Source organism: Pelobates fuscus, chromosome 3, assembly GCF_036172605.1.
Source record: "Pelobates fuscus isolate aPelFus1 chromosome 3, aPelFus1.pri, whole genome shotgun sequence".
Classification (NCBI taxonomy): Eukaryota; Metazoa; Chordata; class Amphibia; order Anura; family Pelobatidae; genus Pelobates; species Pelobates fuscus.
The window spans coordinates 293,111,918-293,128,262 of NC_086319.1; the positions used below are offsets into that span (position 1 = coordinate 293,111,918).

General features: G+C 39.8%; 1 protein-coding gene across 1 annotated transcript; it reads left to right on the top strand.

The window, feature by feature from the left end:
- The first annotated feature begins 332 nt into the window (after positions 1-332).
- Positions 333-15,579, top strand: PLPBP (pyridoxal phosphate binding protein). Its single transcript, XM_063445602.1, has 8 exons — positions 333-511; positions 6,161-6,268; positions 7,107-7,142; positions 9,568-9,643; positions 11,089-11,223; positions 11,308-11,450; positions 13,547-13,645; positions 15,060-15,579. The coding sequence occupies exons 1-8, from the start codon at positions 422-424 to the stop codon at positions 15,189-15,191; spliced, it is 819 nt and encodes a 272-aa protein (XP_063301672.1). The 5' UTR covers positions 333-421; the 3' UTR covers positions 15,192-15,579.
- Positions 15,580-16,345: the final 766 nt, after the last annotated feature.

Here is a 16,345-nt window from a genome sequence, read left to right on the forward strand (position 1 = left end):
TTCCTCATGCATTGATAACACTGTTATGGATTAATAGAGCCATATATAAATATGTTTCTATAGGAAAAACCTTCAGGGAGAATAATGTATCATTTATGTAGAGTTTCTGCCCATTTCTCAGTACAGTGTGCATATATATATATATACATATATGTATTTATGAGAAATGAAAGTTTGACAGCTGCAATAGTCTAGTTTTACTCATAAATCATTATTATGACTAACGCGACGCATTTCTTTTGACCTTCTCATCATGGCCGATTATCTCCGTCGTTTTTTTTCACTTCTTCCCGTGTTTAGCCCCGCCTCCTTACCGGATTCTGCGGCTGCAGTTGGCTGAAGCGGTGAGAGCTCGATTCCCATTGGCTGGAGGATTATAGTTTGCTCTTTGGAAGTGTGTGGACCGGAAGTAGCGGGTAGAATGTGGAGGGCAGGCATGTCAGAAGAAATAGGGAGAGCTCTGCAGTCTGTGTGTGAGAGAGTGCAACATGCTGTATCTAGGCGGCCCCAGGTAAGAGAATCAGTGCTGGAGAACTGTAGAGCTTCCCTACCTGTACACATGGTTCTGGAACCTGGATTTATTGAGCTAAGGCAACCTGTTGTTTACTGTTCTGTTATAGCTGTCAGACACTAGTCAAGCAAATAAACCCTATAGTTACCTAGGCTGTTATACCTCATATTTCATATACAGATAGGCTTATTCAATCTCATTAATGGATAGTGTTGATGTACAAAATTAACCAAAAATGCCTTCTTTTGTGTTAAAGGAAAGGTCAAAAGAACCTAACAAAGGTTAATGTATTGTACAGCGCTATGTAATTTGCTGGCACTATTTAAAAAAATAAAATAAAAATGTAGTTGTTCTGGTGTCTACAGCCTGTCCCTGCAAGCATTTTAATATAAACTCTGCAGTTTAAGAGAACGGGCAATGTTTACATTACTGCTTAGTAACACTTTTGGTTAAACTTCCTCTGACGGTCACTAGAGGTGCTTGCTTGTCACCATTTAGCATCTCCACCTTCTGCATAAGGTGCTGAATGTTCCCCATAGTAATGCATTGATTCAGTGCATCTCTATGAGGCGATGCTGATTGGTGCAGGGTGTTTTTTTTTGCTGTACATGAACTATGTCTTCCCAAGGCTTTCCTATGACAAAGCATTGGATTGGCTTGGATCATCAAGATTGATGATCTCAGCCATGGAGGCAGGGCCAGCCAAGGCGAGACCAGCACAGCATGGGAGAAAAAGGGGAGTAAAATCAGTTGTAACCTAAACAGCCACTTCAGGACTATAGTGTCAGAAATACGTGTTTGGATTCCTGACACTATGGTGGTCCTTTTAATACGGTGAATGATGTTTAAAGGACCATTATAGGCACCCAGACCACTTCAGCTCAATGAAGTGGTCTGGGTGCCAGGTCCATCTAGGGTTTACCCTGCAGCTGTAAACATAGCAGTTTCAGAGAAACTGCTATATTTACATTAGGGTTAATCCAGCCTCTAGTGGCTGTCTCATTGACAACCGCTAGAGGCGCTTCAGTTTTTCTCACTCTGAAAATCTTAGTGAATGATTGATTGCGCGTGCGGCTCTTGACATGCATGCGCATTCAGACGTCGGAAGAGGGAGGAGATTTCCCCAACGCCGAGGGAGCCCGACGCTGGAGTAAGGCAAGTGTTTAATCCCTCTTGAGCTCGGCTAGAGGGGGACCCTGAGGGTGGGGGGGACCCAAAGACCCCATAGTGCCAGGAAAACGAGTTTGTCCTTTAAAGGGGACCTATCACTTCACTTCAATTTACACAATTGAATAAAACACTGAATACCACCTATAACGTGTGTTATCCTTTATACAATTCTGTGATCATTTTACGTGTCTCTTCTTCCTTCATTAAGTTAAGCCCTCTATCACGTTTCCACAATTTTTGTTTTGTTTAATCTTCTCTCCTCCTTATCTCCCTCTCTCCCCCTCTCCCTTCCCCAACTCAGAGCGTGAGTATGAGCTCTAAGCTGGTTAAATCTTACCATCAAAGGCTTCTCCCATGATGTCTCTTGAGCGATTTTACTCAGTTCTTGCAGTAAAAGCGACCCGCCTGTAGAGGTGCGCTTAAACATTGTAAAAACCTTGAAGGCAGTGTTTTACCTTGAATGGTTAATATTAGGGATGGTCCGAAACCGATAACAGAAAATAACTTTTCCCCCCAAATGATTTGTGTAGGTTATGTAGTGTGTTTGTGTTTGTGTGTGTGTGTGTGTGTGTGTAGGGAACATAGTGTGGTGCAGTATAGAGATGTAGGGAACATGGTGGGGGATAGGGATGTAGTTTGTATGTTTGTAGGTTATATAGTGCGTAAGGCACACCATGTGGGGTGGGCTAGGGATGTAGTATGTGTGGGGTGTGATGGGGGTGTAGGGCACATAGTGTGTGGCGATAGGGATGTAGTATGGGTAGGACACAGTGTGGGGTGGAATAGGGATGGCAGAGTGAGGGGGTGACAAGGTGCATGGCGTGGAAGGGAGGGAGTGACAGCATGGGAGAGAGGGAGTGACAGGTGGCAGAGTGAGAGGGTGACATAGTAGGGGAGGGGTGCCTAGTGGAAGTGTGGGAGGCAGGGGGCGACTGGTGACTGAGGGAGGGGGTGACTGGTGACAGTAAGGGAAGGTGTTAGAAATAAATTTTTTTTTTTTTTTTTGTGGTCCAGTGCCCTGGCTCCCTGGAGGTCTTGTGGTCTCTCTCTCCAGTCTGCTCCGCCAGGTGTGAGTTGCAGACTGCTGTATCTTGCGATATCCAGAAGTCAGAGCGTTGCAGTGATTGGCAAGAGATCTCAAAATACAGCACAGTCTTCAGCTCACACTGGGCGAAGCTGCAGACTGTACTGGCTCTGTCCCCGGGCAGACGGGTGGGGCCTCGCACCCAACGGCACACAGGGCAAGCTGCCTGGCCCCTCCCAGTGTTGGGTCCTCGGTCATGGAGCTAGGACCTGACAAGTCTCTCTGCCCTATGTTTGGCAGATTTGGCCCTTTTTCAGCCAAAATTTCCATGCATCCCTAGTTAATATGACAGGACCTCTGCAACCAGACCACTTAATTGAGAGGAAGTGGTGTGGGTGACTTTAGTGGTCCTTTAAACAAAAAGCAAGACTGTGAAAGCTGCATGCCTGTCTCGGAAAACTCTGATAGTGGCAGAAGGTTTTGCGTTAAATGGTGTGAATTTAAATTAGGCAAGTCACATTGGCTTGATAAAGCAGTTTTAGCGTGTAGGTCATGCCTTTGCAGCCTACTGCTTAATTCGCTGCCATTTAGGAGATAAATCAGTATGTTTAAGCAGATATATATATATATATATATATATATATATATATATATATATAACAAAATACACTTAGAATGACATTCTATATATATCTATCTATATATAAAATACAAATAACCGCAAATATATATATATATTACATAAAAGATTACATTAGTATACACGTAGAATTTAAATACCTATAACTGCATATATAATAAAATTCTACGTGTATATTTAAATCATCTTTTAACATACCGTATATACTCGAGTATAAGCCGACCCGAATATAAGCCGAGGCCCCTAATTTTACCCCAAAAAACTGGGAAAACTTATTGACTCGAGTATAAGACTAGGGTGGGAAATGCAGCAGCTACTGGTAAATTTCTAAATAAAATTAGATCCTAAAAAAAATATATTAATTGAATATTTATTTACAGTGTGCGTATAATGAATGCAGTGTGCGTATAATGAATGCAGTGTGCGTATAATGAATGCAGTGTGCGTATAATGAATGCAGTGTGCGTATAATGAATGCAGTGTGCGTATAATGAATGCAGTGTGTGTGTATGAGTGCAGCGCGTGTGTATGAGTGCAGCGTGTGTATGAGTGCAGCGTGTGTATGAGTGCAGCGTGTGTGTATGAGTGCAGCGTGTGTGTATGAGTGCAGCGTGTGTGTATGAGTGCAGTGTGTGTGTGTGTGTGTGTGTGTGTGTGTGTGTGTATATGAGTGCAGTGTGTGTGTGTGTATATGAGTGCAGTGTGTGTGTGTGTATATGAGTGCAGTGTATGTGTGCAGTGTGTAATGAATGCAGCGTGTGTATGAATGCAGTGTGTATGAGTGCAGCGTGTGTGTATGAGTGCAGCGTGTGTGTATGAGTGCAGCGTGTGTGTGTGAGTGCAGCGTGTGTGTGTGAGTGCAGCGTGTATGTGTGTGTGTGCAGCGTGTGTATGTGTGTGTGTGCAGCGTGTGTATGTGTGTGTGTGCAGCGTGTGTGTGTGTGTTGCAGTGGTGGGGGGGTGGGCAATTTTATTATTTTATTTATTATTTTAATATATTTTTTTCATTATTATTTCTTATTATTATTTTTTATTTAATTATTATTTTTATTTTCGGCCCCCCTCCCTGCTTGATACATGGCAGGGAGGGGGGCTCTCCTTCCCTGGTGGTCCAGCAATGGCAGTTCAGTGGGGGGGAGAGGGGGGCTGTCAGAGCTGTAACTTACCCGTCCTGCAGCTCCTGTCAGCTCTCTCCTCCTCCGCGCCGTCCGTTCAGCTCTTCTGTCAGCTCACACTGTAAGTCTCGCGAGAGCCGCGGCTCTCGCGAGACTTACAGTGTGAGCTGACAGAAGAGCTGAACGGACGGCGCGGAGGAGGAGAGAGCTGACAGGAGCTGCAGGACGGGTAAGTTACAGCTCTGACAGCCCCCCTCTCCCCCGGTCTGTATTATGGCAATGCAAATTGCCATAATACAGACTATTGACTCGAGTATAAGCAGAGTTCCGGTTTTTCAGCACAAAAATGTGCTGAAAAACTCGGCTTATACTCGAGTATATACGGTAATTATGTGATTTTATTAATTAAAATTTGATTGACATGCCTGACAACACAGGGAGAAAGTGCAGAGAATTTAATTCGCAAGCACTATATTTGACCCTGTAACTCTCCAAGGCACCATAAAACCTGTACATAGGGGGTACTGTTTTACTCGGGAGACTTCGCTGAACTCAAATATTAGTGTTTCAAACTGGTAAATTGTATTACAACGATGATATTTTAAGTAAAAGTGACGTTTTTTGCTTTTTTTTTACAAACAAACTGCACTTTTATGGACTATATTATTGTTGTAATATGTTTTACTGTTTTAAAACACTAATATTTGTGTTTAGTGAAGTCTCCCGATAATAACCGTACCCCCATGTACAGGTTTTATGGTGTTTTGGAACGTTAGTCACATATAAGGCTTGTATTTAAATTTGACATTGAAATTTGCCAGATTGGTTATGTTGCCTTTGAGAGCGTATGGTAGCCCAGGAATGAGAATTACCCCCATGATGGCATACCATTTGCAAAAGTAGACAACCCGAGGTATTGCAAGTGGGGTATGTCCAGTCTTTCTTAGTAGCCACTTAGTTACAAACATTGGCCAAATATTAGTTTTTTGCTTTTTTCACACAAAAACAAATATGAACGCTAACTTTGGCCAGTGTTTGTGACTAAGTGGCTACTAAAAAAGACTAAACATACCCCACTTTCAATACCTTGCTTGTCTACTTTTTCAAATGGCATGCCATTATGGGGGTAATTCTCATTTCTGGGCTACCACACCGTCTCAAAGGTAACATTACTAATCTGGCAAATTTTTATTTGAAAATGGAACGTTCTATATTTAACCCTGTAACGTTCCAAAACACCATAAAACCTGTTAATGGGGTACTGTTGTACTCGTGAGACATCGCTGATTACAAATATGTGCATTTTGTTTCAGTATTATGACATTTACAGCTAAAATGTGAGGCGGAACTACATTTTTAAAAAAAAAATAAAAAATTTCTCAGTTTTTATTGTATTCATGATAAATTATGTTTCATATATAAATATTTGATATGAAATGAAAGCCCTGTTTCTCCTGAACAAAATGATATATAATAAGTGTGGGTGCATTTAATATGAAAGAGGTGAATTACGGTTGAACAGACATATAGCGCAAATTCCAGTTTGACTACTATTGACTCCGTCCTGAAGGGGTTAATGATGTTAAACAAAAAGTGTATGTATTGTTATTTATTTATTTTTCCTAGGAGTAGGTGTGCTTTACATACCCATTGTAAATATTTTTTGTCGCTTTCACTCTCTCACCTTCTCCTCTGTGTAGGCTCTCCCATCGATTAACCCCAGATTGGTGGCTGTAAGTAAAACAAAACCAGCAGATATGGTAATCGAGGCATACAAACATGGACAGAGATATTTTGGGGAAAATTATGTAAGTTTTTATTTTTATTTTTATTATGCAATCATAATTGTACTGTTTACTAAGCTGCAACACATTACCTCTAGTTTGGAAATTTTAAAGGGACATCTTAGACATTATAACTGCTTCATCTCATTGAAGTTGTTATAGTTTCTGGAGTCCCCTGGTGCTGTACTTCCATGCAGAGTTTAACCATTTTTAATGGTTTAGTAGCAAATGAGTCCCTCGATGCTGCTTTGGCTTATGAGAAAGCATGAGCCTGAACAGCAGTGTGCGGCTGTAATTGGCTCACTCTGTCAGCTGACCACTTTCAGCCTACCACAGCTCCCACTGATGCTACCTCCATTTAAAGGGACTCTATAGCGTTAGGAATGCAAACATGTATTCCTAATGTTATAGTACTCTATCTTCAGTTTAGACTCTGGGTCCCCCTAAATATAATATATATATTTTTTAAAGTATTTTACTTACTCCTTTTTCCAGCCCCAAGACTCACTCTGTGTAGCTGCGCATTCCACTTCCCATGTCATCTTACTGTATTGTTTTCGGATTAGAGGACATTCAACGTCTTTATTCAATGAGTGAAGACGCTGAGTGTCACAGGACTAAGTCTGACCTGGTTATAGCGCAGAGGTTCCCTGATGTGTGCTTTTAAAATGACAGGGCCACTGCACCAAGACCATTTCGTTGAGATTAAGAAGTCTCCCTAACCATCATTAGTTGGCTTTTTGGTGATTATTCCTCTGCTTATTTATTGGTTGCTCACCTTTATATAATTCGTATGTAATTAAAACCATACCATTATTCTGTAAATGCTCAGTAATGTTTTCAAACCCTCTTTTGTTTTTAGGTCCAAGAACTGTGTGAAAAGGCTTCAGATACCAATGTAAGTATTGTGCGTTCTCTATTTTACTTTATCCTGCAGTCATATGGTTTATGACCTAGTATTACACACCGTGTCCGTGTTCTCTTACCTCTTTGATTAATTGCAACTTGATTTTAAAACAAAATTGTGTTTATTTGTACCGAGTAATTGCAGGGTTAATTATACCATTAGCATATCAAAACACGGAGAGTCTGGAATGGAAATTTCAGGCACGTTCCTACTAAAATCCCAAATTAACCTTCAGCCACTTATCTGCTTTTTCAATGAGCTATGGTTGCTACCCCTTTGGCACAGTGAAAAAAGATAATTTCTGGATTTCCCTTTCAAATTTGACCACTTTTAAGAATATGCAAACAAGTCAGAATGGACACAAACTGTAGACAGAGATATTATTGTAAACCCCTACATGCTTATTAACCCTTAATAGGGAACACATGGGGTGGGCGGCAGCATTGTAACATAGCTGTGTGATACAAAAACATGTCCTGCGCTCAAACTCCCACTACTTTTGGGCGGCAGCAATGACCATAGTACACATCAGCCCCGAAAAAAAGTTACTTGCGCTCTTACCAAATCCTTATGCATATTTCAAAAATATGGAGGTTATTTAGTTACTCCAATGGCCATTAGAGGGATGCCCACCTGCCACATTAAGGCAAACCTCTTAGGTGGGTCCCACACTGACTATTCACCTTGCCTCCTTGAGCTTCTGTCGGTGGGCAACCCCTTAATGGAGGTTATCTATTTAGTTACTCCAAAGGCCATTAGAGCGATGCCCACCCCCAGAAGCTCAAGGAAGCAAGGTGAATATTCAGTGTAGGACCCACCTAAGAGGTTTGCCTTGACATGGCAGGTGGGCATCCCTCTAATGGCAATTGGAGTAACTGAAAAACCTCAATTTGTTTAACCCCTTAAGGACTGGAATAAAAGGGAATCATGACATGTCACACATGTCATGTGTCCTTAAGGGGTTAAATATGCATAGAGATTTTAAAAGAGCACGCGCAACTTCTTTTTTCTTTGGTTTTTACTGTATGTATTGGGGCTGATGTGTGCTATGTGTGCCGCCAAAGAGTAGTGGGAGTTGGAGCTCAGGGCTTGTTTTTGGGTAGATATATTATTGTGGAACTGTCAGGTCTCTGGAAAATACACCACTGAACGAAACATCGAAAATTACTTACAACTTGTGTTAATCTTTTTGGTGATTCTTTGTTTTCTTTTAGAAATATAGCAATTGACATCACAGTGTCACATCTGATTGAAAATTAGAGGAACACTTTAGTGTCAGGAGTACAAACATGTATTCCTGACACTATTGCTGTAAAAACATATTTTAAGTGACTGCCCCCCCTCTGTTAGTAAAATAAGTTATTTTACTTACCTTTATTCCAGCTCTATTCTGCCTCTTTGGCTCAGATCATCAAAATCATCATAAAAATCTCAGGAAAATGCAATGCTTTCCCATAGGAAAGCAATGGGAGGCTCTGCAAAACACCACACTGTGCCAATCAGCATCTCCTCATAGAGCTGCATTGGATGATTGCATCTCTATGTGGAATGTTCAGCACCTTCACGCAGAGCGTGGATACACTGAACATCAGTCAGGAAGCACCTCTACTGGCTGTCTGAGTACGGCCATTACAGGTGTTACTGGGCACCAATGGAAACATTGCCTTTCTCTGAAAAGGCAGTGTTTGCATTAAAAAGCCTGCAGGGATAGGCAGTAGACACCAAAACAACTGCATTACGCTGTAGTTGTTCTAGTGAGTATAGTGTCCCCATAGACCATTTTGTTCATGTATGCTGTGTGAATCACAGCCAGGTATGGCTGCATGAGGAGAAACTAAAGTGATTTAAATCTTAAAGGCTATGAGACTGCAGAGGCATCTATTCAATATAACTACTTTATTAAGCCAAAGTCATTTTAGTGATTAGAGTATCATTTGAAGTCACACCCAAAGCTGATTGTGTGTTTTTTGTTCATTATTCATATTTCCTAAATCCAATATTCTCAACTTGCCTATGTTGATCTAAATATTTCATATGGTTTCAATAAACTACAATTCAATGTTTAGTTAATAAAACTCTTGTGCTTCAATCAGTGATTTGCAATGTAATTACATTAGAAAATTCCAAAACTTTAACACTAATGGATTTAGTATGTTCTTTTCCCATAATCCCATTCTTCAGTTTAATTGCCTTATGTAACCATTATGAACTATGAAGGAGGTTTGTGGTTTTGTGGAAGACATTTCTCATTAATAGTTTAATGAATGGCAGAAAGCTACTGCTGTGGTTTTCCAGACATGAAATAACAATAAATTGAGTTGGGAATAAAAACTTCATGAGGGTTTATTGTAATATATGTCTGCAACGTGAAGGGCAGCTCCCTGCCTGGTTTTATACTATTGATGTTTCATTCTAGATTTTATCGTCTTGTCCAGAGATCAAGTGGCATTTCATCGGACATCTACAGAAGACACACATCAATAAGTTAGTTGGTAGGTCCCTGTGAGGCACTGATTATGCTGTGCTGGTGTAGACGAGAAACACCTCTTTCTCTCTGCTTTAGAGTAGTTTGTAGTGTACCAATAAACAATAAAATAGGAGTTGGGAGTTTGCAAGGGATATATTCACACAGGGCTATAGCAGAAACACGTCTTCTGCATGGTACATTGAGAGGCAAAAAATATTGTGAGTGATTGTTACAGGGCAGTTTTGGAATAATGATTGCTTATTTTAATGACTGTATCACAGGATATGTTTTAATATTAGTTAAGTCTACTATATTACTATTATGAGTTATAATGTGTTGTTGAAAATATCTAAGGCATTGTAAAGGTTGACTCCAAGCATGATGATCAATTCAGTGTTTTGAAGTGGTCATGGTGTGTGGACTCTGTATTTACAGCAAGTCAGTTTAATACATTATGCATTTTCTGTGCAGTATGTAGTTAGCCTGTGGAGCACGCCCTCTTACCCTTACTCCATGCCGCCCAAGTCTCTCTACCTCCCCCTTCCCTCCAGTGACAGAGATTGACATTGCCAAAGGAGTATTGGACTGCAGGGAGAACTTGGCCTCGGCATAGGATCACAGGTTATTTCATCCTCCCTCTTTTTCTGCCCCCAATCTCTCTCACTCCCTCACTTTTTTTCTTTTCCAGGGGACCACGTCCGCATGGTTACTGTATCAAAAACACTGTTTTATTACAACTCTGTTTTTGTTTGTAGTAACTGTTTTTATCAGTCTTTTATAGCCAGTACAGTTTATTGTAGAGGTTTATATGGTGGAAGGCTTTCAGTCATTTTGTCAAAACATATTCAGGTTTTGACAAAAAAGGCATTATCTGACACCCTAAGCCCATGCCCTGTGCAGGATAACTAATTGTGAGTAAGTTCCCTTCTGCTTGATATTGACAAAATATTTTAAATGCATTGAGTGGGGTATTTTGATGATTCCAAATTGCGGTTACCTTCTCTGGCACTCCTTATGTCAATTCAGTATATTAACTCAATATAGCAATTTAGCCCAGTTGAGGAGTCGTCCTCACTGAACTGCCTGAACACATTACATGCTGTGCTAATGCTTCACCAATGCTCTGGACAGATAAGAAGTGACAAAAACAAGGTAGTTAACCCATAGCTTCCTAAAACCATAACCACTACAATAAGAAATATTTAGCTTTATTTATTGTAATATGACGTAGAGGAAATGCACAACACGAGTATTTTATTATGCCTGTTGGCCACCAGATAATAGCCAGGAATAAAGAGATTTGAAGTCTATCGTTAGCCAGAAATCCATTCTCTCCAACTTTAAACTATTGTGGTATTCACCCTACTTTAAAATATGGGATTGATATCAGGGCCATATCCAGTTCATATGATTTTTTTTTTTTTTGTTGTGTGCTTCTAATCTTCTTTCATATCTTCTCTCCTTTCCCAGCTGTCCCAAACCTTCACATGATGGAAACTGTAGATTCTGCAAAACTAGCAGATAAAGTGAACAGCTCCTGGCAAAAGAAAGGTTCTTCTGAGAAGTTGAAGGTCATGGTGCAGGTCAAAACTAGCGATGAGGAAAGTAAGTGACATCAACAAAAACTTGTAAGCACAACGGAGATGATGTATTTGGTATAAACATTAAGTATACTAATTGTTCTTTTAGGCAAACACGGCCTTGCACCAGGGGAAACTGTAGAACTGGTTAAACATATCAAGGAAAAGTGTCCAAGTCTAGAGTTTGTGGGACTTATGACCATTGGGAGCTTTGGCTATGATATCACTCAGGGCCCAAACCCTGATTTTCAGGTACTCGTTCTCTAATAACCAGTCATGCGTAAGAGGGAGATTGATTCAATAAGTGCTAGAATAGTCAAATTGAATTGAGCAGGAATACTTCTGTTTCTGTGGATGTTTTGTTTGATTTTGCTTTATGGCTGTACACTGTGATTTAATACTTGGTTAGCATGTCCGTTGGACTAACTCACTTCTTCCTCTGCAAGTGGAGCAAAATAGTTTTTTTTTTTTTTTTTTTTTTTTTTTAACACAATACGAAAAAAATAAATAGCTATAAAAGTCACAAGTGGATTTCTACCTGATGTCATGGCAAACAATTTCTAATATTTATTGTGCTGGAGACAACTCATTATTTACACCTTCGAATATTTTATAAAATTAATATTATGCATTTGGGCAATAACGTCAGTAATCCAGATATCAGAAAGCCAAATTACATATTAAAGAACAGCGCGCACACACAAATACATTTTGCAAGGCTATTTAAAATCATCTATCTCAGCAAACACAAAGGGCATTCAGTTACATTATATGGCCATAAGGTGTTAAGCCAACCACTACGCCACAGTACCCCAACATCTGTGGGTCCTATACGAAAATAGAGTAGATATATTATATGCATTGTATATACATAAAAGCTGTATCACTTTAATTATTTACTTTACACACTACTTTTTTTATTTTATTGTGTTTTTCATGGTATATACTCAAAGTGCTCTTTTGACAGATTAAATAAATCAGAGCTTGACAAATTTGCTTGGAATCTAGATGCCAGCTAAACAAGTTAAAAGCCAATTTTTTTTTTTTTATAATTTTTTTTTTTTTTTAACAAAGCTTAATTTTCTAACAACAAACATACAAATCTTTAAGAGATACCATGGTTACCAGAACCACTACAGCTTAATGTACACATGCATACTCACTGACCGACATACTCGCTGATATGACACATGCGTACTAGCTGACACACTCTCTGACAGACACAAACACACTTTCTCACACACTCACAAATTATAATTTTTTTTTTTTTTTTTTAGTTCAAGTTAAGATCATAGAAACATAGAATGTGACGACAGATAAGAACCATTCGGCCAATCTAGTCTGCCCAATTTTCTAAATACTTTTAATTAGTCTCTGGCCTTATCTTATAGTTGGGATAGCCTTATACCTATCCCACGCATGCTTAAACTCCTTTACTGTGTTAACATCTACCACTTCAGCTGGAAGGCTATTCCATGCATCCACTACCCTCTCGGTAAAGAAATACTTCCTGATATTATTTTTAAACCTTTGCCCCTCTAATTTAAGACTATGTCCTCTTGTTGTGGTAGCCTCCCTATGTTTTGGGAGAGCTGGAGAGGATAATTTCCCTGGGGGTGGGTACTCTTCTTGCTCTGCTCCCTTGTGCGCTGTTTAGTGATGTCGGGGTCAGAGTGACATTGTATCCCGGCATCCATGCAAGGTAGCAGAGCCAGAAGATTACAGCTTCCTCACTGCCCGCATTCACCCTCTCGGGCTGCCTCCACTGAAGAGGCTGACAGATGCCAGGCACCAGGACAAAATTTCTAGTTGCTATGGCGACCTAGCACCTGGGATTTGTCAAGCCTTTAATTAGATACACTTTAATTCATTTAGCACTTTTTAATTTGTCTCCTATGTTAAAATTTGTGTGGGACCCACAGAAATGGGGTACTGTGGAGTAGTGGTGGGCTTAACACTATATGGCCATATAATGTAACTGAACCCCATATTTCATTCCTGTATCGGGTGATTTTAAGTAGCCTTGTAAAATGTAAAGTTGTATTTTTGTGTGTGCACTGTTCATTAATTTGTAGTTTTTGGTCTTTACTGCAGCACCACTGCTGTGAAATACATTTTCTGGGTGTGCTCCCAATTCCCCCTATTTTTCTTAGGTATTTGAAAGCTTGTTAATGTGAAGCGTACTCTTGCTGTAATAATTGCTTGCTTATTTATTTCATTAAAGTTGTGTGTATTTACTATTTTTTTTTTTTTCTATACATTTCATTATTTTTTTTTTTTTCCTCTTCATTTAACTATTTGCCAGTCTGAATTACAATGAGGAACTAAACTGTCTGTCCTCCATATAGTTAATGCTGGCTCAGCGTCAGGTGGTGTGTGAGAAGCTTGGCCTTCAGTTGGACATGGTAGAGCTCAGCATGGGAATGTCTAATGACTTTGAGCATGCGGTAAGACACTCTTTTAATGTGTAGAATATAGTTGGACCTTGTAATTGGGTATAGTTAAAGGGACACTCCAGGCACCCAGACCACTTCTGCCCATTGGAGTGGTCTGGGTGCCAACTCCCACTACTCTTAACCCTGCAAGTGAAATTATTGCATTTTTTTTTTTATAAACTGCAATAATTACCTTGCAGGGTTAACTCTACCTCTAGTGACTGTCTGTTAGACAGCCACTAGAGGGCACTTCCTGGTTTCTAGCACAGGAAGCCTGTGCTAGAGCGTTGCTGGATGTCCTCACGCTGTGCGAGGACCTCCAGCGTTGCTCGTTTCCCCATAGGAAAGCATTTTCAATGCTTTCCTATGGGGAGCGCTAAGGCGCATGTGCGGTATTGCCGCGCATGCGCATTAGGTCTCCCCGGCCGGTGGGTGGGATCAGTCTCGCCCACCGGCCGACGCAATCAGAGGGATTGGGGGGTGGGAGGGAGAGGGGACCTGCAGTGGCAGGAAAACTGATTGTTTTCTTGGCACTGGCGTTTCCCTTTAAATGGACACTCAGTGCTCCAAAAAATGCTTTAGCTTAGATCATGCACCCTCATTCTCATTTGCTCAGTTTTATTTCAATTTAGAAGTTAGATCACTGAGCCACACCTTCCTGAAAAAGAGGTCTAATTTTTAAACTTTTTTTCCATTCAAGGCACTGTGAGTCTCAGTCAAGGAAGGTGTGCAAACAGAAATAGAAGTAATTTAACTCCGAAATGGCAGTGACATTGCAGGTTCATTATCTATACATCAAAGCTGCTTTATTAACATAGATTTTGAGTAAAATGTGATTACAAATCAGTTTGGGTTTTTTGGTGCTTTGAGTATCAGATTATTACCACCCCATGTAGTATTAAATAGATATACCTAGACTTTAAACCTATTTAATCTAACTTGAGAAGTCATAATAATTACTTCTCACTGCCTCGATTATATGTCTCTAAATCTATACAGCCTGCAATCTTGTGGTTCAGGTTCCCTGGCTCATACAGTTTTTAATGTAGTTATAGTTGAAATACCTTAGTTCATGGTAAAAATACACTTGTAACAATAGAAACCAAAGCGCAATGAGTTTTCCACATAGTGATAGAGTAGGAAACTGTCCCATAGTTATAGATTCAGATGCACTTTTTCAAGCACACATGCAAGTTCTGTACAAAAAGAGCTTAAAATGTACTGTCTCTATGTACCTCTCCATTTTGTAACATTGTCTGCTCAGTTTTGCATCTGTTCTATCTCACTTTAATCCTTGCATTTTTCCCCATTGCCACTTCTCTTGTAATACATTGTAGACACATTGCTTGTCATTCATTATGTACATGATAGCTTTATGCTATTGGCTAACTGTATTCACGATTGCTGTTTATGTCTCCTTTCCCAGATCGAGTTTGGCTCCACTAACATCCGTGTCGGTAGCACCATTTTTGGAGAACGGATTTACTCCAAAACAGAGAAGTCTGCTTCAAGTATGGTATCGACGCAAGATGAACTTGCCAACCTCTCTGTAAAGTAGAATGAATCTTTCTCATTGCAGAGGTTCACAGCAGGAAAAGTGTGATATCTCAAAAACTATACAGTATTGTGATTTGAATAGGAAGTTGATACATCCAACCTGTGTTTGATTAACATATTCATCTTTTTGTAACATCTTCTAAAAAAACAACAACCCTTTACTGAAAAGATAGCCTGGTAGCCGTGCATAGCAACTAAAATATCAAAAAGGGTTTATTCATATCTTTATAATAATCAACATTCAGTACTGGATAAAATTGCTGAATTTATGGGTGAGTACTTAAATATCACATCTCCTACTCTACTCCAGCAGTTGGGTACATTGTTATATGCCATCCTTGGATCACTAATGATTTAGTGAGGACAACTTGATACCCCACCAAATGACAGCCTAATAATGTGGCCACTGACCACACCAGGGAAACTATGTTGTGGCTATATTGTGTTACTTGCTTGTGTATGTGCTTTAAATCTGTGTGACTCCATAAAGAACTGACCTGGATCCATGGTCAAACATGGCGTTAGCCTGACATATCACATAGACTGCTGAATTAAGCCATTAAGTACACCCTTGGTCCATTGTGTTAACACTAAAAAGTAACATTAACATTTCACTAAAAACCTGATACATGCCTGAAATAGCTTAACTGGGGGGGGAACTTAATAAATGTAGGCAATAGATCTCCAAACTGGGGGAGCTGGCCTAAATTTTCAGCTTTGTTTTACAGTTCACTGTTTGATGAACATGTCCCTTCATGTTCCATCAAACAACTCTGGTTAGCAATGGAAGGTGGATCGAATGGGAGTTATTTAGATCTATATGGATTGATAAAATACTGGGTAGAGTTCTAACAAAAAAAGGAGTACTAATGCTGTCATATTGTGCAACAATAAACAAATGTTCTGCCTTCGATTAAAATATTTGCATATCAGACCTAAGAATAGATCCTTGTATGTTGTGTTTTATTTGTAAATATTGAATGTGGAAATCTCCTATGCACTTAAAAGCTGTTCTTCAATGAAATAAAAGTGCATTCTGGCATCTCAAGACTATTATTTTGGTGAAATATCCATGCAGTATTCTTTTTAAAATCTCAAATAGAAATCTGTCTTCGTAATTCGTCTTTATACTCTATTCCTTGAGAATATTCTGCC

Bases quoted from the DNA above. Each gene is read 5' to 3' on its own strand.
- PLPBP (XM_063445602.1), top strand. From the start codon at position 422: ATGTGGAGGGCAGGCATGTCAGAAGAAATAGGGAGAGCTCTGCAGTCT. The intron at 9,644-11,088 runs GTAGGTCCCTGT...CTCCTTTCCCAG, and splicing joins ACACATCAATAAGTTAGTTG to CTGTCCCAAACCTTCACATG. The intron at 11,224-11,307 runs GTAAGTGACATC...TTGTTCTTTTAG, and splicing joins CAAAACTAGCGATGAGGAAA to GCAAACACGGCCTTGCACCA.